Source organism: Physella acuta, unplaced genomic scaffold, assembly GCF_028476545.2.
Source record: "Physella acuta isolate Inbredline_101_S28 unplaced genomic scaffold, ASM2847654v3 ptg001369l, whole genome shotgun sequence".
NCBI lineage: Eukaryota > Metazoa > Mollusca > Gastropoda > Physidae > Physella > Physella acuta.
The window spans coordinates 1,050-28,985 of record NW_026732884.1 but is presented as its reverse complement, the minus strand read 5'-3'; the positions used below and the strand labels follow the sequence as shown (position 1 = coordinate 28,985).

The 27,936-nt window shown below is 36.2% G+C and overlaps 1 protein-coding gene across 2 annotated transcripts; it reads right to left on the bottom strand.

Moving 5' to 3' along the window:
• Positions 1-108: 108 nt before the first annotated feature.
• LOC131927071 (ras association domain-containing protein 4) lies at positions 109-27,936 on the bottom strand. Of its 2 annotated transcripts, none has more exons than XM_059282729.1 (12): positions 27,847-27,936; positions 21,330-21,515; positions 16,248-16,342; positions 14,964-15,202; positions 8,890-8,968; positions 8,139-8,318; positions 7,057-7,251; positions 6,700-6,801; positions 6,139-6,187; positions 5,610-5,788; positions 4,496-4,593; positions 109-3,592 (listed from the first exon to the last, which is right to left on the bottom strand). In XM_059282729.1, exons 2-12 carry the CDS (start codon positions 21,373-21,375, stop codon positions 3,517-3,519), a joined length of 1,338 nt encoding a protein of 445 aa, XP_059138712.1. In that variant the 5' UTR covers positions 21,376-21,515; positions 27,847-27,936; the 3' UTR covers positions 109-3,516. The 2 variants fall into 2 exon arrangements, with proteins under 2 accessions (XP_059138712.1, XP_059138711.1); XM_059282728.1 differs by lacking the exon at positions 27,847-27,936 and adding an exon at positions 27,656-27,808.

Genomic DNA, 27,936 nt, shown 5'->3' with positions numbered 1-27,936 from the left:
AATTCTTTAACTCTAAATAAAACATTGCACTAGTGAAGAATCTTTCCACCAAGTTATAGAAAATGCCATTTATCCATTTTTTATTCCAAGGAAATATACACAAGCAAATGAGGTGATATGAAAATTTTAATAAATAAAATATTTACAAACAAAAGGGATCTCACAAAATGATGGCTGATGTCAAAATGCAAAAAAAAAATATTTCAAAGCCAGTGAAGCAAATCTTTTTTGGCTGCCTTGAAAACAATTTAACATCCTGGGGAAAGCTAAACAAGTTAACACACTCATCACACACAGGAAATTAAATGAAATACATCTGTTCCACACAACATGGGTAAACACAGGGTAGTACTAAACTTATCACATTGGGCAAATCAACACGAGAAATTTACATTCTATAATGAACAGGCAGAAGTCAACATCCAATTCTGAATGCAGTTATTCCAGTTGATAAAGCAAAATGACACCATGGAACATGAAGCAGCAAAATATGAAAAGCACATGTAAGCAAATACTTCCACCATTGAAAGTAATTTGTTGATGCAAACATAATATCTGGTCAACTCAAATATCTGGGCAACAAACATCTTTCATTTTAAAACAATTCTCTTTTGGTAAAGGTCATTAACTGGCATTGTTTTTTTTCAAAATAAGACAGAAGCCATGGTACTTTGAAATAATGGTAACATTTTTGGTCAAATTTAAAGGTTGGATTTCATGTACTAAAACTCCACCTGATAAATTTAGTAACATTAACTGGCAATGCCTGCAGAAAGTGAGAGGTTGCCACTTTGTACAAACCAGCGTACAAATCTTGACATAAAAACAAATACACATGTAATTAAATCAAATACACATGTACATATATCACCAAAAGCATAGTCACAGTTCAAAGGTAACTTCAAGGCTATTCACAACCTTCATGTTTTATATAGGATAATCTGCAGATTATCTGGGTTTTGTCAGATTAACATGCAGATTACCTGAGGTTTACATGCATGCTAACCAGTAGATCTGCATATTAATCTGATTATCAACACAATAATTTGCTGATTATATCAACATTTACAAGTGTACATTAAAAAAAATTTAGGAAGCTCTACAAAATCTTCTCCATGAGTGTTCAGTGATTGGGTCCACAAGCACCCATTAATAGAGAGATGATTGGGTCCACAAGCACCCATTGATAGAGAGATGATTGGGTCCACAAGCACCCATTAATAGAGATGATTGGGTCCACAAGCACCCATTGATAGAGAGATGATTGGGTCCACAAGCACCCATTGATAGAGATGATTGGGTCCACAAGCACCCATTGATAGAGAGATGATTGGGTCCACAAGCACCCATTGATAGAGAGATGATTGGGTCCACAAGCACCAGTTGGACACCGCACTCAAGACTTCCAGTGCCAGCCAGGTATTTCATTTTTCTGAGATTTGAGTTTATTTTGTAGAATAAAATTTAAAATTATATTTTTTTAAAAATCAATATAATCATTGATAAAGAGTCATTCAGATCTTGATAAGTTCAAAATTATCTAATACCAATTTCTCAGACCAGTAAGCAAAACTTTCAATTCTGCAAAGCTGTACAATATAATTTCTTCCTTCTTTAAAATTAAGTTAGGCTTTGAAATATGGGTGATGCCAATCTAAAAATATCAGTGTGTGTATTTTTTAAATTTATACAGGACAATTATTTTGACAAGTAAATTTGAAAGCACAGGATATTTAAAAATTTCACCACTTCAGTTTCAACTATCCACAGGCTTCAATCTCTAAAATATCATGTTAGTCCCACTAGGTTGTTGCCCCTTACATAAAAAGCACAGAGAAACAAAAATTTGGCAACCTCATGATAAAAAAAAAATTTGTTTTAACAGCTGTCTCACAGACATGAGATCAGCAGCAACACCAGCCACTGATTCATCTGCAGAAACACAGTAGCCTTGGTGTGACACTAAATTCACAAATTAATAATATGTATAAACATTTTTGAAAAATTATTTAAACCAAAATTACAGGACTGTATTTAATACTTTGCTAAAAAAACATGTAAAGCATATTTTAATGCAAACTTAACACTGAACTCAAAGCCTTAATAACCCTTAAATGTGTGGTTTTTTAGGTTAGGTTTTACAGACTGCAGTAAAATAATACAAGAAATTACACAAGTATTTTTTGAGGTTTAACACTCAATGTTAGTGTAAGCTGAATAAATCATCTGTGAAGTCTGTCTTTCTGCTAAATTATATAAGGAAGACCAAACTCAAAATATACAGCAGTGCCTACATTTTGACTCTAGACCTGAGAGTATTTTACATTTGTTACACACCTTATTTTAGACATGCTTTATCTGTCATGTAAAACCTTTTTTTTTATTAAATTGTATTCAAGTAGTCTTTTTATTTTTAAGAAACTGAAAAGCCTACATTATTCCGTGAAAGCAGTTGTATTAATCCTCTGTTACTGCTGCATTGAACTTGATCACAGTTGTTGGCCTTGTTGCTTTTAGTTTGACTGCTTTATTTGGTTGCTTTGTTATTGATCTGTTCATTATTGCTGTCTTGTATTGTTCTGTTCATTATTGCTGTCTTGTATTGTTCTGTTCATTATTGCTGTCTTGTATTGTTCTGTTCATTATTGCTGTCTTGTATTGTTCTGTTCATTATTGCTGTCTTGTATTGTTTTGCTCATTATTGCTGTCTTGTATTATTCTGTTCATTATTGCTGTCTTGTATTGTTCTGTTCATTATTGCTGTCTTGTATTGTTATGTTCATTATTGCTGTCTTGTATTGTTCTGCTCATTATTGCTGTCTTGTATTGTTCTGTTCATTATTGCTGTCTTGTATTGTTCTGCTCATTATTGCTGTCTTGTATTGTTCTGCTCATTATTGCTGTTTTGTATTGTTCTGCTCATTATTGCTGTCTTGTATTATTCTGTTCATTATTGCTGTCTTGAATTGTTCTTCTCATTATTGCTGTCTTGTATTGTCCTGTTCATTATTGCTGTCTTGTATTGTTCTGTTCATTATTGCTGTCTTGTATTGTTTTGCTCATTATTGCTGTCTTGTATTATTCTGTTCATTATTGCTGTCTTGTATTGTTCTGTTCATTATTGCTGTCTTGTATTGTTATGTTCATTATTGCTGTCTTGTATTGTTATGTTCATTATTGCTGTCTTGTATTGTTCTGCTGATTATTGCTGTCTTGTATTGTTCTGTTCATTATTGCTGTCTTGTATTGTTCTGCTCATTATTGCTGTCTTGTATTGTTCTGCTCATTATTGCTGTCTTGTATTGTTCTGCTCATTATTGCTGTCTTGTATTATTCTGTTCATTATTGCTGTCTTGAATTGTTCTTCTCATTATTGCTGTCATGTATTGTTCTGTTCATTATTGCTGTCTTGTATTGATCTGCTCATAAATGCTGTCTTGTACTGATCTGTTCATTATTGCTGTCTTGTATTGGATCAAAGTGTGATTGACTTGTTCATTATTGCTATGACCTAAGCTATGCTCTGGACGAAGATTCAAAAGATTGTATTTCTTGTAGCCTCTGCTGGATTCGTTTTTTACACCTCTCATATCTAAGGAGTAAACAGTGTGTATTGTTGTCAGTCTAAGAACATTACAAACCATGAACCATATGTATGTGTTTACATCTTGAAGTTTCCTTATGGCTGATCTTATATTTTATAGAAATAGTTTTGTAAAATCACTAGCATAACACTAATAACAGCATTTTTTTTCAACAGTGTGGAACCCATTATTCTATAACTAATCCAATTCATTATTTTGGTAGTTAAACTCATATACTTTCATTTTCTATGAAAAAGATTAAGTTAAGAAATTACAAAAATAACTTTTATCCTTTGTTTTTCAAACAGACATGTATTTTTTCCTGTGAATACTTTTTTTCTAATTTTAAAACTAAGTTTTCTTTCTTCAATCAATAAATTAATACTTCAAATGAAACAATGTGTAGGGCATTGAGTTGTGATTCATTTAAATATATAATGTGTGTTATAAATTAGCAGATAAAAAGGTAGTTTAGTTACATAGATAAAGAGTTAGACAAAACACCAATAGACAGACAACACCATTAAACAGACAAAACACCAATAGACAGACAAAATATTATTTAACAGACAAATCACCGATAGACGGACAAAATATTATTTAACAGACAAAAAAAAGACAAAATACCAATAGACAGACAAAAAACCAATAGACAGACAAAAAACCAATAGACAGACTAAATACCAATAGACAGATAAAATACCAATAGACAGACAAAATACCAATAGACAGACAAAATACCAATAGACAGACAAAATATTATTTAACAGACAAAATACCAATAGACAGACAAAAAAAAAACCAATAGACAGACAAAAAACCAATAGACAGACAAAATACCAATAGACAGACAAAACACCCATAGAGAAAAGAGAAAAACTACACAGGTACTGCTAGCATCAAGATCTCACCTGGCTTTAAGTGTCTGAACCTCCTTCTCCTCATCTTTGAAAAATTTCTCTAAAATACCTCGAAGCACTGCCTCAGGTAATACTAGTAGCTGCTCAACCTGCAGATATGGGCAATTGTTAAACAGGACATTCTATAGGTTTAGTGAACTATGTACAAGGGCTACCTGTTAAGCAATGTCTCTAAAGCTAGACAATTGTTACAGGACATTCTATAGGTTTAGTGAACTATGTACAGGGGTTACAGGTTAAGCAATGTCTCTAAAGCTAGACAATTGTTAAACAGGACATTCTATAGGTTTAGTGAACTATGTACAGGGGTTACAGGTTAAGCAATGTCTCTAAAGCTAGACAATTGTTAAACAGGACATTCTATAGGTTTAGTGAACTATGTACAAGGGTTACAGGTTAAGCAATGTCTTTAAAGCTAGACAATTGTTAAACAGGACATTCTATAGGTTTAGTGAACTATGTACAAGGGCTACCTCTTAAGCAATGTCTCTAAAGCTAGACAATTGTTAAACAGGACATTCTATAGGTTTAGTGAACTATGTACAAGGGCTACCTCTTAAGCAATGTCTCTAAAGCTAGAAAAGATTTACATAGATAACAAGGTCATGTTTCTGAGCTGACAAAACTCAGGTTAGGGAAAGTAAAGGCGGCTTGGAATAGTGCTGACCACATTACCCCTTCAAAAGTCTAGGTCATCAAAACAGGTGAACTTTACTTCACTTGCTCTATGGACTGTCTGGTTCAAAAGGGAACTTTACTTTTTACATATGTAGACTTCAAGTAAAGTTCCTCCTTAGACTAACAGATCCATTGGGCCAATGAAGTAGAGCTCATGTAACTCGGCATATGAAAGGATGGTGTGATCAGCACTAAGCCCAGCAACCTTTACTTTCCCTACCTTAAATCAGGTAGCCATCAGAGATGGGTGGACTCAGGTACGTCCTGCAGTCACAAGTGCAAAGTCAAGACCGTTGGGCTAGCAGCCAAACATCCTACCATTCAACCAAACTGTTCCACACACAAATAAAATTGTGGGGTAAAAAAATTTGCTCCCCCCCCCATTCCAACAAAGTCCATGTGTAAGGGTATACAATCAGCTGCTTACTTCGTGAGGTAGATTTTCCTCCTCTGCTGTCTCTGCGATGGTAGTTTTGACGCTGTTGGTGCTGTGAGTGACAGACGAGCCGCCAGCTTCACGGATAAATATTTTACCCAAAGTTTCGTTTGGTCCAAGTTTTAATCTCTCCAGCAGGGGTTTGTCAGTTCTGGACAAAATGCGCTCACCTGGTCATGTGTCAGTAGAGTTTTAAAAAATGTTACACTACAAACACACACAGGAACATATAATTAGAAAATGCATACAAGAGATTGAAATTAATATCAGATGGGTTTAGAGAACAGTGGCAAATGGAATAAGTTGTTCATTATAGATTTTACCTCAACAATATATTACCTAAAAAACATCAAAGACCCTACATCCCCACAAAAACTTTTAAGAATTACAAATTTAATGCTGTATTATATTTTTAAACTACCCCCTTCCTACACATGTACCAAAGGTCATGACCCCCCAAAAGGTTGCTCATTCCAATTTATGGTTGACCCATGGAGTATATCAGGACATAAACACTTACCTTCTTCACTGACTATTGACAGCACATACTCATCAGGACTATTTTGTACCTGCAGAGTGTAAACAACATCACAATAAAAACAAAACCTGAGCATTAACTACTTTTTCTATATTCTTAACGTATGACAAAATAATTAAGATTAGTAACTTATTTTTTGGAGATAGTGGTTAGTACAGTACATCAAGGGTGTTCACAAAGATGTCTTTATTTATATGAATTAATGTGTTAAACTTTTGGCTTTGTTAATTTCTGTGGGCTCTAAAGCCATCTGTTATTTTAAGACTTATCACAAGACATATTATCCCAAACCACACTACTGCGTGGTGACAACGACCACTGGTTAAAGCATCCCTTGATTGGGTAACTGTAATGATAACTAACACTATTGATAATTTTTACACAAAACCTGGTTAGGAATTCAGTGTTATGTTGAGTTCAAATCTATTCAAGTATTGATGTCTTTTGATATTAACCGCAAATATGCACTAAAAATATTTTACACCAAGAAAAGAAAAAAAATAAACAATTTTTTTTTGTTTTTAAAAACAAATTCAGTCTTACTTTAAACTTTTCCAGCAAAGTTTCTATCACTTCTCCTGAGGTCAATGAACTGTGGACATTGACACTGGTACAACTGCCCAGCACAGGAGTAAACACACTGGTCTGAAAGTAGGTCAAGAGGTCACAGTTATAACATGTAACACACTGATCTGAAAATAGGTCACAGTAATAATATGGCAACACACTGGTTGGGAAATAGGTTACAGTAATGACATGTAAAACACACATCCACATTTAATGTTATTAAATAATTATAAAACATTTACTAAAATACAACTCATTTGTAACTATTCTGTTTGTAACATGTACAAAGTTATGAAATTTTTGTTAACCTGTAGTTTGACACTTGTAACTTACATCATAGTTAAAGAGATGACCATTGATGGACGCCCGCTTCCATTTGGTCGGCTGGTCCCCCCTGTACGCTACAGTTTTAAACTTTCTGACCCCCTGTTTCTTCCGTCTGACCACATCGTCGGGGGATGAAGGTGAAAAAAACATGTCATCTAGCTCTTTGCTCTTTCCACTGGGGGAGTGGGGCGCCCTGAAGCTCTGTATTAAATTAAGTTTTGTATTTAGACAAAGTTATAAAAGGATGAGTAAGACGCAATGAAGCTCTGAATTACAAAAAGTTTTGTATTTAGACTATGATGTAAACTGGATGAGTAAGACGCAATGAAGCTCTGAATTACATAAAGTTTTGTATTTAGACTATGATGTAAACTGGATGAGTAAGACGCAATTAAGCTCTGAATTAAATAAAGTTTTGTATTTAGACAAAGTTATAAACTGGATGAGTAAGACGCAATGGAGCTCTGAATTTAATAAAGTTTTGTATTTAGTTAAAGTTATAAACTGGATGAGTAAGACGTAATGGAGCTCTGAATTTAATAAAGTTTTGTATTTAGTTAAAGTTATAAACTGGATGAGTAAGACGTAATGAAGCTCTGACTTAAATAAAGTTTTGTATTTAGTCAAAGTTGTGAAATTGGGTGAGTGGGTCGCCCTGAAGCTCTGAATTAAATTAAGTTTCATATTCAGTCAAATTTGTAAAACTGGGGTTGGGGCCTGAAACTCAAAAACAAATACTGTGTTCCTATGAGAATTCTGTAGCTGTTTTAAAAAAGTCAAGTGTTGCCTTAAATACTATTGTTGACAGGTATATATAAATGCAAATGCAAATCAAATATGAATTTTTAAAATTAGATTCTTATTGAGAATTAATAATGAAGTATTTTAGATATCATTATTTGTAACTTAATAGACATTTATTAGATATGATGATTTAAAATTAGATTCTTATTGAGAATTAATAATGAAATATTTTGGACATCATTATTTGCAACTTAAAAGACAATTATTAGATATGATAATTTAAAATTTTGGGAACTGTTACAAATTTATTTTTAAAACCTGTGATAAAAAAATTTCTAACTAACCAAAGTGCTGGAGAATTTTTTCTCTGGAATGTCAGGGGACTCCGGCCCCACACACAGGCTGTGTCTCCAGTGGGCTATGGGGGCAGGGGGGATGTTATCACAGTGTACCAGCTGGATGGGCTGGCTGAGGCCCCAGTAGATGCGCAGTGGACCCTCCACATGGACGCTACCATCACCCATCTGAAACTCAGCGGAAAGGGATTTTGTTTTAGTCAAAACTAACATCTCTGAGAAAACTAAACAAGCATATACTGTAACAAATGTTCTAATTATATGGTCAAGGGTCTTAGCTTAGAAATACTAAGCCACACTAAGAAATAGATAAGAAAAGAAAATTTAGAGCCTAAAACAAAATACCTTCCTCAGGTGTATACTCAAACACACAAAGAAAATCATTTGCAAGCTTTATATTTATGAAATAGATTATATATTATGCCTTACTTTATAATATAAAATATAATAATTCCTAAAAGTCCTTTGTTAAGACAGTTTAAAAGTGAATGAACAGGTCTTTCCACAATATTCAATATTCAAAACACCATCTAGAAATAACTGCCTAGCATTATTTGGTTTAAATAAAAATCAACTCTCGCTATTTTTATTCCACACTGTTAAAATTTCAACATTTTATCCACATATCTAGTAAACCAAAATATTGTACAAATATTTTAAAAACAGAATATACTGGCACTGGATAAGTGGGTTGGAAACTCCATCTAGAAAATAGAAAGTGCTGTGAGTGTATAAATACCTCTTCAGCTGTCATCTGGTGGTGAACTTTGCCCTCATGGTACTGGTTAAACTCTTCTATTTTCTGGAGTATCTCATGTCTGTAATGCATTACAAGACAGTATTTCAAACACTCGTTAGAAAAGTGGACAAAATCTAACACCCTTGAAAAAAGGGATTCTCATGGATGAATGATCCCTCGCACGTACTTCTCTTTCATTTTTTGAACAAACTGAAGCTGTTGACACAAGGGGCCAAATTTGTTTGGGGCCAAGTCAGTGGCACACAGACCTGAGACTAGCAAGGTAGGCCGCAGTGTTGACCCACTGTGGCCGTGCACCACTGCTGGTCACCTAGAGAAAACACATGAGTGGGAGGGTAAACAGAGGGGATCCAGGCAGCTACAGATGAGCTTATAGACAACACACAGCACACACTCTCTAACCCAGCTATCAATGTTTACATCAGTACACTTCTCACTGAAGAGCCAACTAATCAAACAAGGGTTACTAACTATAGAAGTGTGTAGAAAGTATACATATTCTAATCACATGGTGGTCAGGAGAACCTATTTAGGGAGAGGCAGAAAGGGGCCCTTGTCCTAGCTACATGAGAGTCATTGACCCGTGGATGATGTAAGCCAGTGTCTCCTCACAAGTTGGATCCACCCCTGTAGCGTGTTTACAGTACCTTGTCGTGTCTTTCATTGATGGTATAGCCAGTTAAATTAACTTCTATACGATTTCCAATAATGTCACAAGATAAATACTATTTTGTCTGAACATTTGACCAAAGTACCCTTTTACAAACGTATTGCCCCAAAAAATGCATATGTCAAAAGGAGAAAAGATTTATTTTACACAAATCAGTTTAAAATATCATGTGAGAAATTGAAACAGTCAATGCAGTAAGTATAGGATATACAGAGTCGACCTTTGACATGAAAAATATGTAGTACTACTACACAAAGCAGGAAGTAAAAACTCCGAACTCAATGGGATTCCTTATCAGATCTAAACTTTCTGTATTGTGTAAACAACTGCTTGTGGGTTATTTGTTTAGAGAGAGAGAGAGGAAGAGAGAGAGAGAGAGAGGAAGAGAGAGAGAGAGAGGAAGAGAGAGAGAGAGTGAGTGGACAACCTGTAGGTGGTGGTACAGCACTACAATAAAAATTCAATAACTTTAAAATAAAACAACCTAATATAGGCTTAGGAAAATACCATTACAAAACTGTGCATGCTAAAATGAATTTAAAAAAAATATAATAAATATTTAAGTTGAAAGATTGTTTTTTAGGTAGAAGCACAGTTGACAAGGATGGTTTGAACTGTCAGAACGATCCTTGTTAAACTTTAAATAAGTTGTTAGGGTTTGGGGTTTTTAAAGAGTGATGAGGTCTACAATTTTATGAGTGAGACTTCCCAATTAAAAAGTTTAAACAGTTTTAATATTTGTATGTGATGTTTATACATATAGCATAGCTTTTTTCATTGCAGATAAACAAAGTATACACCATGATAATTATAATTGTGATTTAAAACACTAGGGCCATAGCAGAGTTGAGATGACCTGGGTCAAGGCCAGTGGATACAGATTTGATGTCAACAAGATGTTAAAAAACTGCTCTAATCAATACCAGACAGGGTTGAGATGACCTGGGTCAAGGCCAGTGGATACAGATTTGATGTCATCAATATGTTAAAAAACTGCTCTAATCAATACCAGACGAGGTTGCTAGTTGAGAGATTGTGCCACATACTTGTCGTGTCCCCTACAACATGCTTTTAAAAATCAATAAAGTATTGTCAATATCACACCTTGTCAGGCCTGATCGTTTCCCTTTAAACCTCCTCAGCACCACACCTCCAGAGTCGTCATCCCTAAACCAACTAGACATTTTAAACTTTCCGACGGATGAATGGAACTAAATCAAAATCAACACTGCTTATTAAATGTAATTTTTTCCTCTCTTCAATATAACTGCAGCTTTTATCCGTTGGTTGAATGAAAACAGTTTTTATTTAAAGGCTAAATTAGAAATAAACAGTAATTTCATTCATCTAGTAGGCCTACTGTAAAGTCTATGGTCACACATGAGTGATTATATTTCTCAGCTTAAAAAATCTATTCACTGTAAAAACAAGAGCAAATACAGAACATTCCACACTACACAAACTAGAATTGTCTGAATAAGATCTCCTCAACTTTTATTCTAGAAGAAATATTTCTTAAGGGAAGTATAACACGATGCAATATTTCATCAAACACAAGGAAGATTAAACTTAGTACTGATACACACAAAACACCGAAAAAACTTCAGTTGCGCAAACTGCTATAAATATTATGTAGCTCCACTAAACTGCTGATACTTTAAAGGATGAATTAAAGAATAAGACTGTGCTAATCATGATAGAAGCATGCGTTTAGTAACGAGTCTAGTGCCCTAATGTGTGTCAGCATGTGATTCACAAACAGCTCAAGTGTCCACTTCAGCTCTTGATGGCTCACCCTCAGCCTCTTACACTTTTTAGCGGACAAGTAAAGGAATCCATTGGTTGACTTCTTAGCGGACAAGTAAAGGAATCCATTGGTTGACTTCTTAGCGGACAAGTAAAGGAATCCATTGGTTGAGAAGATAAAAGAGTAGATCATCAAGAAAAATTTAAAAATAAAAAGTATAACAAGATACATCTTGAGTATGAAAAATAAGTGTTTGCTAATTTATTAAATATGTGAACATTTAAACAAGTAATTAAAAAAAGTCTAGTGACAATTTTAGCGCAATTTCCTTATGTTATCTAAAAATAGCTCTGTCGTAGCGTAAATCAAGGGCAGGGTTAGTAAAACCATTGGTTAGTTATTAAAACGTTTTTTATAAAAAGAAATTTCAGTATTTTACATGTTTTATTTACAATAGAGTAACATGACTAAAAACCATTGCGCGCATAGCTACCGATCGTGATGTCGCAGCCATTGAACGTGATGGCGCAGCTATTGAACGTGATGACGCGTGTGGTGTGGTTGCATAAAATGCCTACTAATTCGGTCCAAATTTTAATTAATTCAAAAAATTTTTTGTGACCAAACGAAAGGATATTTTTGAAAACTTTCTTCGGCAATATTGTTCTAAATTATGGCAGGAATCGATTGGTACATGTTTCAAGTCGCTAAGTGGTCTGGTTGCCGAGATATGGGCCAAAAACTGAATTTTTTCGAGGTTTTTTGGCTTTTCTGGGAAATCCATGAAAGAAACCCGGAATTTTTATGGCCTATGTTCATCCTCGTAACTTGCTTAACATAATTGTTTTTGTAACTAGTCATCGATATTGCTTCGTTGAGGAGGAGATACGACTTAAAGCTGCGAACACACATCCATACATCCATCCATCCAGAAAAGACGGGTTAATAAACGCAATTCTCCAGAATGGAAATTGCGCTAAAAATGAACTCCAGGTTAATATGACCAGGAGAGCTGGGCAGAAGATGTTAATTATATTATATTTTATATATTAATTATGGTTAGGATGATTGTATCATTGTATTACTACCATTAGTAGTAAGTCAAGGCCTTCTACTCTAGTCTACAACCCTAGCAGAAAGGGAAGCCTACACTTAACTACACTATTTGGTAGGTTTAATAGTTTAATTCATTAATCATTTGGTCCAATTGTCAATCCTACTCACTGTCTCACTGAGTGTAGTGTAGGCTAGGACCTGTAGCTTGTAGAACAATGTAAGTAACTATGGCATATTCATACTTTAAACTACAAGTCAAGGTAAGATTTAGATAGAATAAATTTAATATAAGTATAGAATCTAGAGATCTAGATCTAGATTCTAGTCTAGATCTAGTAGTAGATCTAGATCTAGATCTAGATCTAGTAGATCTCTGAAATTCTCTGATCTAGACATCTAGATCTAGTCTAGATCTAGATATTAGATATCTAAAAGTAGAACAGACGGTAATCTACCGTTTTAGGTATCACAATATACTTCTATTACAGCCTTGACAATGAGGTAACGTTTTAGAACATTAATAGCCGCGTGCGATTTTACGTACCCAAAACGATAGATTACCGACTAATAAATACCGAACAGACTAACAAACATGTAACTAAGAGTACTAGATCTAGATCTAGATCTAGAATCTAGATCTAAGTACTAAGAGAATGCTTTGTTGTAGCCTACATTAAAACTGAAATGAAAATCATCGTAGAGTCAAGCGTTTGAGGTTTTGTTTGTTTAGGCTCATGCAACAGTCAACAGATTGCCCGTTCACGTCGCCATCTAAACAAGAATATCATGTGGTACAGACTAAAAATAACATTTCCATAAACAGTTGACCTCATTCAACCTTTGCCTGAATCACTCCCCGCGTATGAGTGCTTAACTAACAGAGAACACTTAACTATGTCTTAACCTTATTTCCTTAATTAAAAATCCCATAATTACCACAATGCAAAATTATGAATCAGTGAAGCCTTACCCATCCATTATGTTTACTCCTTGAAGCCCCGCCTAAAGTAAAAGAGGTTCACATGTGTGTGTAACAGAGCGTGTTTCTATCATGCCAGCACATCGCACGCCCTAGATTTTTTTTTATATAACTGCACACCTTTCTGCCAACAAGGAAGTGCTGCCCTCACAAGCAGGGCGATAACTCGTACGTAACCATTGCTAGATCTAGGGTTAGTGTGATAGGTATAGGTAGGCTAACATTAAAAAAAAGAAGTTACCATTTATTTAATCGTTGACCATTGTAAATACATTAGTCTATTTGATTGAAACATGAAGCGTTTTAATAGTCTTATTGTTAAGTCCAATTCAGTTACAACAATTCTTTTTTAAAGTTTACTAATACATGATTTATTAATATTTTATTTCTATTCGACCAATATTTTGGCTATAAAATAGGCCTTTATAAAATAAACATTTTTCCCCTCGTACAAAGCAGAATTGTATTTTAGTTTAGCGGTATAGAACCGGTATGTACTATGTAGGTCTACGTTATCAGCAAGAAATGGCTGTTGAAAGGTAAACATGGCATTTAATTTTAATCAATACTGATAAATCGATTAAAATTAGCAGTTCAATAAAATTAAATGTAGGCTACGAGATTAATATACAACAATGGCGTAGCTATGGAGGGTGTGGTTATAGTGGAGGGTGGGGGGGGGGGGAGTCGCCCAGAGACCCACGTTTATCTTTTTAAAAAAAGGCCAGAGTTCAACAGCTACACGCTTCACCAATGAACAGCTCACTATATACTGCGCAAACCTGGTTCTTTTCAGACAAGAGTTTACTGACGTCTTACAGGGAGTAGGTTTAATACAAGAGTTTATTGACGCCATACCTAGAGTAGGTTTAATACAAGAGTTTACTGACGCCATACGGGGAATAGGTTTAATACAAGAGTTTACTGACGCCATACATAGGTTTAATACAAGAGTCTACTGACGCCATAAAGGGAGTAGGTTTAATACAAGAGTCTACTTACGCCATATAGAGAGTAGGTTTAATAAAAGAGTTTACTGACGCCATACATAGGTTTAAGACAAGGGTTTACGGACGCCATACAGGGAGTAGGTTTAATGCAAGAATTTACTGACGCCATACAGAGAGTAGGTTTAATACAAGAGTCTACTGACGTCATACACGGCATAGGTTTAATACAAGAATTTACTGACGATGCGGGAACGAGACAAGAAGGAAAGTTTTTAAAATACGCTAAAATAGCATGCCCTCATTGATGATGACCCATACCTAAGATTACTCTCATCACACAAACTGTTCATCGAAATAAAAATAATAGGCCCCAAATGGTCAATTTAATCGAAATTATTCCACAAGAAAAGTCTTGGACACTATATAGAGCACCCAACCCTAAAACAAAATAAAAAAATAAAAAATAAAAATAAAACAACAGAGACATACGGTTATTTCCCTTTAGACTTACGACTTTATGCCCGCCCATTTGTCGACTAAAATGGATGACTATGGGATAATGAATCGACGTACTGGCAAACAATACACAAAGATGCCGAGGCTATTTACTTATAAACTATTGAAGTTTTAATGAAACCACTCAATACGTACAATTTGGTGTTCTGTACTTGTCTTGCACTTGTTTTCTGTGAGTTCGCTCCCTTGTTTGCCTGGCTGTTCTCCAGCCGGAAGATTTCGTTAAAACCGTTTCCCAAGTCCGGCCCGTATATGACCTGTCTGTCCGGTCGGGCAAAGTTGGCCGGGGAGGAAATGTTGGAACCATATCCCAGGATGGCAGGACCGTAGAGAGCCTTGTAGCAGGGGTTGTGACAGTACGGGAGGCTTTTGTGCTGGAGATACGAGGACATAAGGACATTTTAGATCGGGAGATACGAGGACATAAGGACATTTTAGATCGGGAGATACGAGGACATAAGGACATTTTAGATCGGGAGATACGAGGACAAAAGGACATTTTAGCTCGGGAGATACGAGGACAAAAGGACATTTTAGCTCGGGAGATACGAGGACAAAAGGACATTTTAGCTCGGGAGATACGAGGACAAAAGGACATTTTAGATCGGGAGATACGAGGAAATAAGGACAATACACTTTTAGATCGGGAGATACAAGGACAAAAGGACAATACACATTTTTAGCTCGGGAGATACGAGGACAAAGGGACAAAAGGACAATACACATTTTAAGCTCGGGAAATACGAGGACAAAAGGACAATACACATTTTATCTAGGGAGATAAGAGGACAAAAGGACATTTTAGCTCGGGAGATACGAGGACGAAAGGACAATACGCTCGGGAGATACGAGGACAAAAGGACAATACACATTTTATCTGGGGAGATAAGAGGACAAAAGGACATTTTAGCTCGGGAGATACGAGGACAAAAGGACAGTACACATTTTAGCTATTGAGGAGTAATTTCGGCCTAGTGATCGTTATCGACAAAGCGGAATCATAAATCATAATTATTGTCCTTAAAAACTCGGGAGTCATTTGTCTGTTTTGGAATTAACTTAGAATTTTGTTACTGTAGCACAAGTTATTAAGCTGAATTATATAAAAAAAAACCCAGATATAGTTATTTTTATGATTTCGGTAAATGATATTTACCTTTTTAAAAAAAGTTTTTAAATTGAAAGCGGCAAAAGGGAGATAAACGTATAATTATTGTTGTTTTTTTTAACCCATGACTTTATCCCCCTTGGTCGGAAACTACATAATACAAAAATAAATGTTGGAGCGAATTGCTGCACTTAGGTAGCGGCTAAAAAATACCAGTATTGGGAGTTTATGGTGTTGCGACTAAATTGGTAAACCTACACCCTGTCAACATAACCCCAGATAAACAAAATTAAAATAAAACCTTGAGTCACCTCAGCGTGTTGGCCAGGGGAGAGAACTTTACCGCACCGCTCACATTTGAGACAGGATGGGTGCCATTCCCTGCCTAGCGAAGTCTTTCTTTCAGCTGTGGAAAGTAAAATTTAAACTCGATTAGAGATCTGGGTAGAGTAGAGTTAGAAAGTAAATATTTAGAAAAAAAAATTTGGAATTTTTATTTATTACATAAAAAGCAAAAAAAAAAAAAAAAAAAAAAAAAAAAAAAAAAATGTGTGTAGGCTACCCAGCACACTGAATATTTTTTTTTTATTTGTGCGGGAGGGGTGGTCTGGTTGTTTTATTTAAAATAGTTTTACGTCTTTTACGGTAAACGCCCCCACCCCCACCCCACCCCGACTCCCACACGAGAACACGGGCAAGGGAACATTTGGTTAGTCAGAACGATGAAAAATTAGAATATTCAAGAATATTACAAAGTCCACTTTTAATAGTAAAAATGGAGTAAAATGGAGAGAGGTAGGCAGTACATACTAGTACCAGGGTATATATAAGATTGTCTTTCTTGGATGGGGTCACTTGAAACCTCTGGGGTGGATGTGCAATTAGGGGGGGGGGGGGGCAACACTGGTAAAAGTATATATTTTCCATACAAATTATATTTTTTTTACAAATTTTGTTGAGGGGGGGGGGGGCGTGCTCCGGGGGATAGTGCCCACACCTACGAAGAGACGAAGAAATATCTGAAAAAACCGCTAGATGTGGCACACGCGGCTTATTTGTATAAATGGCGAATGGGCTAGATATAGATACAAGGGAGACAAACTGAAATAAAAAATTATAAATTCAACAACAAAAGAAGCAAAAAAAAATGGCCATCTTATTACTATGGACTCGTATGCATATACTAAGTAAATATTTGTGATAAAAATGTCTGACCACAAATTTTAAAAAATTGCAAATAAATTCGTAAATGTATTTAAAATTTGAAAATGAAACACTTTAGTCTTACTTTTACATCAATGTGAATTTAAGACTTTTATCTACAGCTAATTGATATACAAATTTATTGTTTAAAAAAAATTTTGGATCCCTTTATCAGAGGGGAAACTTATCTAAATAAAAATTAAAATGTCCACCTATTCAGGCAGCCCCAACAATTAAATTCCAAGTGAACGTCAACATTTAGAGGGCCAACAATATAGTAACAGATATACATAGCAAATAGTATTAAGACACATTGCTAGAACGTGTATTCTGTATTTCTCGTAGCATGAGAGATTTATTGGCTGAACTATGACTAAAGATAGTGGCAAACATGGACAGTCTTTAAATTAATCTAATTTTTTTTAAATTTATCATGAATGTTAACGTCAATTTCTAATGCAGCTTTATCAATACTTCAATGTTGTGTTGATCACCCTCCCCCCCCCCCCCCCCCCCCGCCCGAACGAAATGAAATTTATATAATTTATATAGAAAATATATACTTTTAACAGTATCCGCCCCCCCCCCCCCAAGAAAGTCTACCGCCCCCCCCCCCCCGAAAATTTCAAGTGCCCCCCCCCCCCCCCGGAGAAAAAAGTCTGGAAGAAACACTTGTGTTGATTAAATAACGCTGCAAACAAAAGTAGTTCCAGGTAGTTAAAAAAAAGGTGCTGATTGTACAATCAAAAGAAATCTTTTCACAACAAAATTAGCAGTTAATAATAATTAAAAGGAGAAAACCCTATTACGTCAGTGATAATCGTTGATGAATAATTTTTTAATTAGGTAAATCAGCATGATAAATTTTTATGAACATTATTAACATAGGCAAGTAGCTTGCAGTACAAAATGTAGCTACGCTATTAAATATAGTGGTTTTTACTTTCTCGATTATACGAAGTATAGAGAAAGTCTTGTAATCGTGCAAAAAAATAAATAAAAATAAACCGGGAGTGATCTCCCCTAAACTTTCTCGAATATTCTTATATAAAACAACAGGGGATGGGAACTCGGGCTATAGACATGATTTTTAATTAATTTTAAAGACTTAAAGTTTTAAAAATAGAATAAAATCTCGTAGACAAAATAATTGCACACCAAGTGAACGCCAAGTAAAAAAGTGCATAATAGTGCGCAATATTATTAGTACTTTAAAAATTTACATTAGGTTTTTGAGAAATCGGAAGTAGCGTAAATTACTACTTCCGTTCAACGGAAATTACTCAAAATTTGAGAGAAGGTAGAGAATTAGATCTTTTACTTACGTGTGAAATTTCATTTATCTAACTGAAATAGTACTCAAGTTATAGGCTTTTGAAAAATTCAAAGTAGAAAAAGTACCACTTCCGGTTATCGGAAATCGCTCAAAAGTTGATACGGATCTAAGATTTTGATAAAATACTTATATATGAAATTTCATCAACCTAGCTGTAACGGTACTCAAGTTATCGTGTTTACACACGGACACACACACACACAGACACACAGACATACGGACAGAATTGCAAAGCCCAGTTTTTCAGACTGGATTACGCATAAAACCTCTTAATTTTGATAAATCTGGATTGATAATTTTTGCCCGATTAAAATAAGTCCTCTATACTTCGGATGTGATGAAGGACTGAGGTGTAATACGGTGAAAATTGTTAAAATTTCAAGTGATTTTTGTGCACGATTACAATACTTTCTCTATACTTCGTATATACGAGAAAGTAAAAATAGAGATTTTTACAAATCTCGACGTTTTACACCTCACTGACATAATTTTGCAATCTTGTCCGTAAGTCTGTGTGTCTCTGTGTGTGTGTCTGTCTGTGTGTAAACACGATTACTTTAGTACCGTTACAGCTAGGTTGATAAACTTTCATATAGAAGTATTATATCAAAATCGTAGATCCGTATCAACTTTTGAGCGATTTCCGATTTTTCAAAAGCCTATAACTTGAGTACTATTTCAGATAGATAAATAAAATTTCACATGTAAGTAAAAGATCTAATTCTCTAACTTCTATCAAATTTTGAGTAATTTCCGTTGACCGGAAGTACTAATTGACGCTATTTCCGATTTCTCAAAAAACGCATGTAAATTTATAAAGTACTAATATTATTGCGCACTATTACGCACATTTGGTGTTGGTGCTAGCTTGGTGCTCAATTTTTTTTCTACTAGATTTTATTCTATTTTTAAAAGTTTAAGTAAACAAAAATCATGTCTATATTCCGAGTTGACATCCCACGTAGTGTTATATTAGAATATTCGAGAAAGTTTAGGGGAGATCACTCCCGGTTTATTTTAACAAGCTTTTTCTTAGTTCACAACGTCTGCATGTGGGTTTGTGGAAAATCTTGTAACGTAAGCTTGACCCACTTCTAATGTAGCGATTTCGTTCAAACTTTCCAGATACGTTCTTCTTCGAACAACGCAAGAATATCTATTTTTAAATTAATTAAATGATCGTATTTTAAAGCAAATATTTTTAGCCTATGTAGTGTCAACTTAATTTAGAAAAAATGTCTTTAAAAAGTGGAAAATAAAACAAATATAAAAACCTTTATAATAACAAGCTTTTAAATGCACTGAAAATTAGAAAATAAAACAAATTGGTATTTTTTAATAACAGTTTTGTTTGCTGAAATATGTACGAGAGCTCATAAGCGACCAAAACAAATACATTTTATTTTTTTTATTTTCAGTGCATTTAAAAGCTTGTCTTTATAAAATAGTCGTCTTTAGACCTAGCGATCCATTGGGCAGATGAAGTAGAGTTCAGATGTTCTTGACCTCGGCACAAGAAGGTAAGGTGTGGTCAGCACTTTACCCAGCCGCCTTTTCTTTCCCTAACATGAGTTAGGTACCAATCAGAGCTGGGTGGACTCAGGGACGGTCTACTAACTTGGACTCAGATTCTGGTTAGCAGCCTAGCGTCCCATTTGTCATTATAAAGGCTTTTTATATTTGTTTTATTTCTATACATGTAGCCTATTAGTGGTTTCGTTGGAGAGTGTTAGGGAGGGCGTTGGAACCGTGGGCTACAACACAACGGTCGATTTTCAGAGATGTTTAATTGTTTCGATGCTTTTGATTTCAAAACAATAAACAGCATAAAAGCTCAATTTTACGTCAAGAAAAACGTTGTGTGTGTGAATGTGCGTGCGTGCGTGTGCTAGTACGTGAGTGCGTGTGTTCCACAATTATTCAACAACAAACAATTGGGATTTTACGGTATTTAATATTTTGAGAAACAAGCTCGGCTTAGCCACAGCTAGAATTTAAACATCTGAAAAACTGACTTGTTGGATCCACGGGGGTGGGGGGGGGGGGGGGGTGAACCGACCTGTGCCTACGCCAATTAGGTTGGGTATTATCCAGTGCGGTAACTAAGGATGTCACCCCACCCTCCTCAAAATTTTCGGTTTAACTTTAAATTATAGTAAACTGAAAAAATCCATTGTTTTGACAGTAAATGTTATAATTGTTCGATTTGATGAAACCACCAAAATAGTGTCACCGATGCAGACCGCATCCTCCGCCTATTCCCCCCCCCCCCCCAGCCTACGCCTCTGACTGTAGTTTGTTGCATGCTGATAGCAATGGACCGTAGACAGGGAGACAACAACAGTTTTGTTGCTTGAGTGTCTGTCTCAGCAAGATAAGTTTGTTTTACTTCCGGTTTTTCACGTGTATGATAGTTACATCCCTTTACGTTCAGTAGACAAATCATTTTAGCGTCTAAAGGGAGACAACGTTTTTATTTTTTAAAATATTATTATTTTGCAAGCATTCAAGGAAATGAAAAAATGTGATGAAAAATATTAGGAGATAAAATGGCCATTCAGTTTTTTATAACATTTAATGTTTTATTTTATTTTTATTACCAAGGTATCTCCTACTCCCCCCCCCCCCCCCCCCCCCAATCTACCAGCTGACAATTCCAGATGTATCGTTTAGGTGACATGACACTATAATAGCCTACCACGGAGGTTTATCTGACAGATGCCATCATTTTTTTTTCTATTCACATGTCGTCACACAATGACACCCTCGACATGACATCGCACCCAAAAACACGAGTGTGGCGGTTAGGCATGTTAACATAATCACGTGACCAAGTACCGATTGACCTACTTACCAAAGTAAACAGGTTTCCCACACCTTGCACAATTTTTATTCATCATAGGCTGCTCGCAACTTTTAGGCCTGCTCCTCTAAGTGAAGTACTATCTGCTCCCAAACAACAAGTAGATTAATCCAAAATCACTTAGATCCGTTGTACGCATGGTCCATAAATTCCTCTGATAGCATGCCTCTGTCCATCCTGCCACAAATTTAAAAAAAAAACATTAAAAAACTAACTGGCAAGTTATCAAAACATCATTAAACTGTTATCACTTGTGTAAATTATCTCCCATTTAACGGATAATCACGCTATAAAAAACGCCACGATTGTCCAATATTAGAGTTATCTGCCCCCACTGCAACCTGTGCTACTACCGGTATGTGTCGTATTGTTGCGTGTAGACCAACTCAGCCCAAACGAGAGATTTGAATTGTAGATTTATGTGGAGCACGTAGTACACACGTTTGACGCAGATGTGGCAGACGGGCGGTAGACCATAATTGTGTCAAGCTGTTACAGGTCGCTCTAAAACTCGTGAACAGAGCAATAGTATATCACACCCCCCTGCGCGCGCACTCACGCACGCACTCTTCATATAAACATACATACATGTATACATGTACACATATACACATATATTCATTATATATATATATATATATATATATATATATATATATATATATATATATATATATATATATATATATATATATATATATATATATATATATGCATGTATGTATGTATGTATGTATAGTAATTTTCTATATCTATTGCTTCATCAAAGTTGTACCATAATATATGTTGCTTTAATTGGCTAATCTCTACCTCGCGATGACTTCAAATATTTTTCACATTTTCCCACAACATGGTACTTTTGGGGGGGGGGGGAGGGGTGGTCGTATGGTAGAGCATACGACTGTTTATCTGAAAGTTTCGAGTTTGAATCCGGGTTCGTGTCATTAGAACGTCTCTGGGTGTACACAGCTCTGGGCGGGTGGCTGAATCACGTTATGGAAAGTAAAGTTGGCTAGGTATAGTGCTGACCACATTATCCCTTCATATGCCATTGTCAATAAAACAGGTGAGCTCTACTTCACCTATCACATGGACTGTCATGTTTAAATGGATTTTTTTTCCTGTCTCCTCATAACGGTAAAGTACTGGTATTCTAATATTGATTGTGTTGAACTATTGGTTTAGAAGTACACTATGCGTACCAAAAATGCTTTAACATTAGACTATATTGCTTTAGTATTGTGCCTAACTATTAACATAACCTTATCTTTAATATTACCTTTAGCGAAGTTCAGCTTGTTTTTAAACGTAACACAAAACGTAACACATGTAATTTATTAAGGTTTACGTTATTTCCAGATTAACACTGGATTATAAAATGGCTTAGTCTTGATACTGTTTTAACAATGGGACTTTTTAAAAAAATATTTTAACTATAGCATTGTCTTAATGAATACAAGTTGAAACTTTGTCATTTTTGTTTCAACAGTATCCCAGTTGTATTGTGTGGGCAATATCTCACACAACATTACACACAATGAAAACACATGATCGTAGTAGAGTAGCCTTGGCCTGTCTACATGTATGGCTATGTATCCGGGAGTTGAGACAAAAATAAATAACATGCCGAGGAAATAATGCACACAAACACTCGACCAAACACGCACACATATACAGAAAGATACACACACACACACAAGGCACACACACAATTTCCGATTTTATAGCTAGATAACAATAGGGTAGTAAAATATTCATTGTTAATGACACGACGTCTTATATAGGGGGGGGGGCATGTGTGTGAATTGCAGATTGCGCAATAAAATAACACATGTTTTTTTTTGTTGGGGGGGTGGGGGGAGTAAGACAGCACATGTCGGTATTAAGGAGCGGGTGTGTAGATCTAGTGTTATAATGTTTCTTGCTTTAGGAAACACACCGAAAGGGGTAAGGGATACGCCGTGTTACATACAAATAAAAAAATAATTTTTTATTATTTAAAAATTACAGTAATATTATAGGTAAATCTTGCTTTGTATAGGGCACTGTGATTAATAAATCTACTTCGTCAGACGAGGGGTGGAGGGGGTGGTAAATGTTGAGGGCATGAAAGGGGACACCAAAGAATGTACACAACGCATATCCGCTTTTTCACAAAATTATCATGGATAAACTATTTTCTTCAAATAAAAGAAAGAGAGAGAAATAACAATGTAGACCCCACCCTCTCCCCCCCCCCCCCCCCCAGACTACAGCAAACAATAGACAGCCTAGATAACCTACACAAATCACAACCCCCGGGCTTAACGTTAATCCAGGAGGTCTGAACCAGGTAAGCCGGCATAAAGTCAGGTCTGTACCTCGATACCTTTCACCGCTGTCACAGCTAAGCAGGTTTGGTACCTGCTCGACACCTTTGGAACATCCATAGGCGGACCCCCAAATTTTATTTTTTTCTACGGGGTGGGGGACATAGTTTTAGGTTCACAACCCCCTATAAAGCTCTTGTCAGCGGCCTATGTCCCAGGAGCGGGGACAGACAAACCTAACATAAACCTAACCCGCACACATGCAGAGTTTCTTCCAGGCATCTCTTCGAGGCCCCCCGAAGAAAGTCTACCGCCCCCCCCCCCACCCCAACGAAATGGAATTCGTATAGAAAATATATAATTTTAACAGTGTCCGCCTCCCTCCCCCGGAAATTGTTGTCCGCCGCCTTCCCCCCCCCCCCCCACCCCCGAAAATTTCAAGTGCATCCCGGAGAAAAATGTCTGGAAAAAACACTGCACATATGCTAAGTACGCATTACATAAACACTATATATATATATATATATATATATATATATATATATATATATATATATATATATATATATATATATATATATATATATATATATATATATATATATATATATATATATATATATATATATATATATATATATATATATATATATATATATGTATATATGTATATATGAACTGTAAGAATGGGTGACCTAGATAAGCCCGGGGTTATGACATGTGACCTGAACCCGGAAACGTTAGATTAGCCTCAGTCTGGTGCACATATTCCCAGAACAAACCATGGGGTTCTGACGGAAGCAAATCTATACCTCAGTCTGTTCTGAGTTCCCCATCTCAAGTTACTAACAGAATCCTGTATGATGTACACTCCTTAGAACCAGCGACGTAGCATGGGTGTGCGGGGAGGGGTGTTAAGAACACCCTCCGCCACCCCCATAAACCCCAAAATGACAGTAAGTTAAATTACACTCATGTCAGTTTCAATTCTCGCAGATTCAAAATTTTGCAAGTAATAAAACCAGTTTTACATTCCAAAAAAATAGTTATGAAATATAAAAATTTATACATATAATATGTCTACATGGAAATTTTTAAATAAAACCCACCGGGTAACACCCGACCTAGTGACGTCACTGTGTGAAATAGCCTAACCACTAGCCTGCCTACATTATGGAACTTTAAAAAAAAATATGATCTTTCTCCGTAGACACACAGGAAGTAGAATGATAACAAAAGACAGACACGCCCGCGATGTACGAGCGGTGTGCATGTAAATAATGACACGTGTACATTTACCAAGATGCTTTGTGTACTAGCTTTGTGGTACTGGAGGCCGTCGATAAGTTGTGACGATGATATCAGAGAAGTGAATAGAATGTGGTCCTAGTAAATATAGTTGCGCCGGGAATTTTTTGTATGGGGGGGGGGGGGGTTCGCCGGGAATTTTTTGTAAAGGGGTTGGGCGGGGGCAACGTTACGACGAATAGACTCTGTTGGTGTCAATTTAAAATACGGTTTAATATATCATACGCTAGGTAGGGATTTATTATGAACTTAGTTTCTACTTGTGCCTGTATCCATTCTCTAAGTAGCTTGACATTTCCCAGCTATGGTGGTTAGGGATCCCCTTTATTCGTAAATGTAATAGCGCCGTAATATTGGAGGGGATTGCCTCCAACACATTGAAGCATTACATGTCAATATGTTATGCTCCATATGGTCTGTTGACTAAATTCAGACTGATTTTCTTTATGGATTTGCTTCCGTAGCCTCTGTCCACCCTAGAACAACCCGCAAAACAGCAGCTGTTTGTATTAGTGTGTGTGTGGGGGGGGGGTATCTCCCAGATGGGTTGTTGCCTTCATCTAATGAGCAGTCAGCCTCATCTGCCCATCCCTGGGCTCTCCCTCCCGACCACACCGTCTCCTGGTGGAGAAGGGGAAGGTTAATTAATTAAGCATCATTAGCTAGCGCCCAAACTTGAAGTGAAACTGACATTATGCTTTCATGAACGAGTCCTGTTCTTTGTTGATACATTTTAAACAAATGGGAGATGAGGCGAGTGGGGAGGGGTGGGAAGTGGGGAGGTGAAGCGAGTGGGGAGGGGTGGGAAGTGGGGAGGTGAGACGAGTGGGGAGGGGTGGGAAGTGAGGCAAACAAGATAAATACAAACATTCATACAAAACGAGTCCAGCTATCTTCAAGTTGTTGTATACATGATACATTATGTCAGAAATGGATATCAACGTTGAGTAAGTTACGCTACTTGACTTAATATGAAAGAAGTTCTTTCATTCACTTTTTAAAAGAGGAATATTTTTAGTGTGTGTGTGGGGGGGGGGGGGGGGTAATGAAGGGACGAGAGAATTCGCATTTAGAACATTCTAGACTGAATGGCCCATTCTTGTAAAAAACTGCTATCTCCCCCCCCCCCTTGAAACATGCCCCACTACCCCAAAATTTAGACAGACACAGGGAGTGTTTATCCACTATCCACACTTTGATAAGGAAGAAAGATACGAAACGAAACGAAAAAAAACTCCGCTGACGTCTCAAAATACAGTTTTGCTCTTTTCATCAAAGAATTATGAAATTAAATTTGAAATTTAATAATATAATATGTGAATATTTCTATATATTTGAAGTTGATGATGTCAACACAATCATAGAGTTTAAAATAACGAGCGGAAAATTTGAAGAAAAAATCTTTTTTCTAACAATACAAAAAAAAAAATCAATACTTTTGTTAGTTTAGTTCTGCGTGATGTGACGGCAGGTTGAACTGATCTTAATCACGTGATAAGCCGTGAAGCAGACGTGACCCATCAGACTGCCCCCGGGGGGTTTCATTCGATTTTATGTCCTGATCTTTGTGAGATTGGGAGGGGGGGGGGTGGTGTAGACCGAGTTAGAGCAGTCAGGTGATTTTATTCACCTGTGGTATACCTGACCAGGTGGGAACTACCTGTGACCCACGTCCCCTAGAAACAAGAACATGTGTGTAAAATATGTATGTAGTACGTGGGGAGCGTGGTAAATAGTACGGACATATGCGGCGCTCCTAGGAATCAGGTGAACGGTCTACACGTGACCCCCCCCCCCCAGTCAAAATGTATACACAGGGTGGGGAGAGGGAATTGTCCGTGACCACCAGTGTCATCAACTCAACCCCTCTGTCCCTCCGCCCCACCCCTCCCCCACTTCCGGTTTCTCCCTACAGGACGGTTCGAGTTTATTATTTTAAATTACGGACAGTCGCGTGCGTCGTTAGTTCGATGTAAACAATTCTACAACGGTCGTGATCAGGGTTAAAAGAAATCAATACCACGTGACTCAAGTAGGTCAAGTTTACAAATACAAAGAGTATTTAAGTAAAAGGCCCAAATTCCTGAACACAAATGTCTGTCTATACGGTGCCTTTACAATCTCGATTCTTATTCACACCTCCAATCTGTATTAAATGACTTGTCTATAAAGTGCCTTTACACTCTCAAACCTTAGTCACTCCTCCAATGTGTATCTTCATATTGAGATTAGTGTTAAATGTAGGGTGTTAAAAGCAACCGCGATATCGTGTACTGTGCTAAATTTTTGTGCGGATGGGGGGGGGGGGGGGGGGTAAAAATGAAACAAGTCAGTCATAATCAAATATTGAAATGAAACATGCCGCCAAACCTTACCGACAAAAAAACTCTGTATACTCCATTAGAATTAACCACACGCTAAATCCTGTAAACTAGAGCTTAGAACCTATGATCGCAATTAAAACTCATAATAAAGGTGGGGAGAATATGGATGTCGTATTAGCAGATATTAATTATGGCCTAACGACTTCCTATTTATTAATTACTTTATCAATAAAATGTAGGGTTGTTAACTAAATCCGATTCTAATCCTAATATGGTTATTTTTTTTAATTTTTAACAAAATGAACACGAGTAATACAATACGTCTATTGACAGCAGTTGTGAAAACTAAAAACTATGTATTTTTACGGCTACTCACATGACAAATTCCACGACTGCTCAACGCGTCACGATAGCACACGACAAAATATCACAAACTAGCTTCACACAACACTAATTGAAATAATTGTCTCCCTTGGTCAAAGACAAGCATCATAATATTGAGACCTAGTTTCGGCGACATTAATCCAACATCGGATTTTTTTATTTTGTTCCCTAGTTAACATTTACCTTTAAAATATCAGAATCTCCTATCTGTAGTATCACTGGTACTAACAGCATAGTTATTGGTCCTTTAGTTGGTTAAAAGTTGGTTTAGAT

What these genes read in the sequence shown, in the direction of transcription:
- LOC131927071 (XM_059282729.1), bottom strand. Translation starts at nt 21,375, where the DNA reads ATGATGAATAAAAATTGTGCAAGGTGTGGGAAACCTGTTTACTTTG. An exon ending in CAAGTACAGAACACCAAATT is followed by an intron (nt 8,969 to 14,963) that starts GTACGTATTGAG and finishes AATGCATTACAG; the next exon opens with ACATGAGATACTCCAGAAAA. An exon ending in CTTTGCTGGAAAAGTTTAAA is followed by an intron (nt 6,188 to 6,699) that starts GTAAGACTGAAT and finishes TACACTCTGCAG; the next exon opens with GTACAAAATAGTCCTGATGA.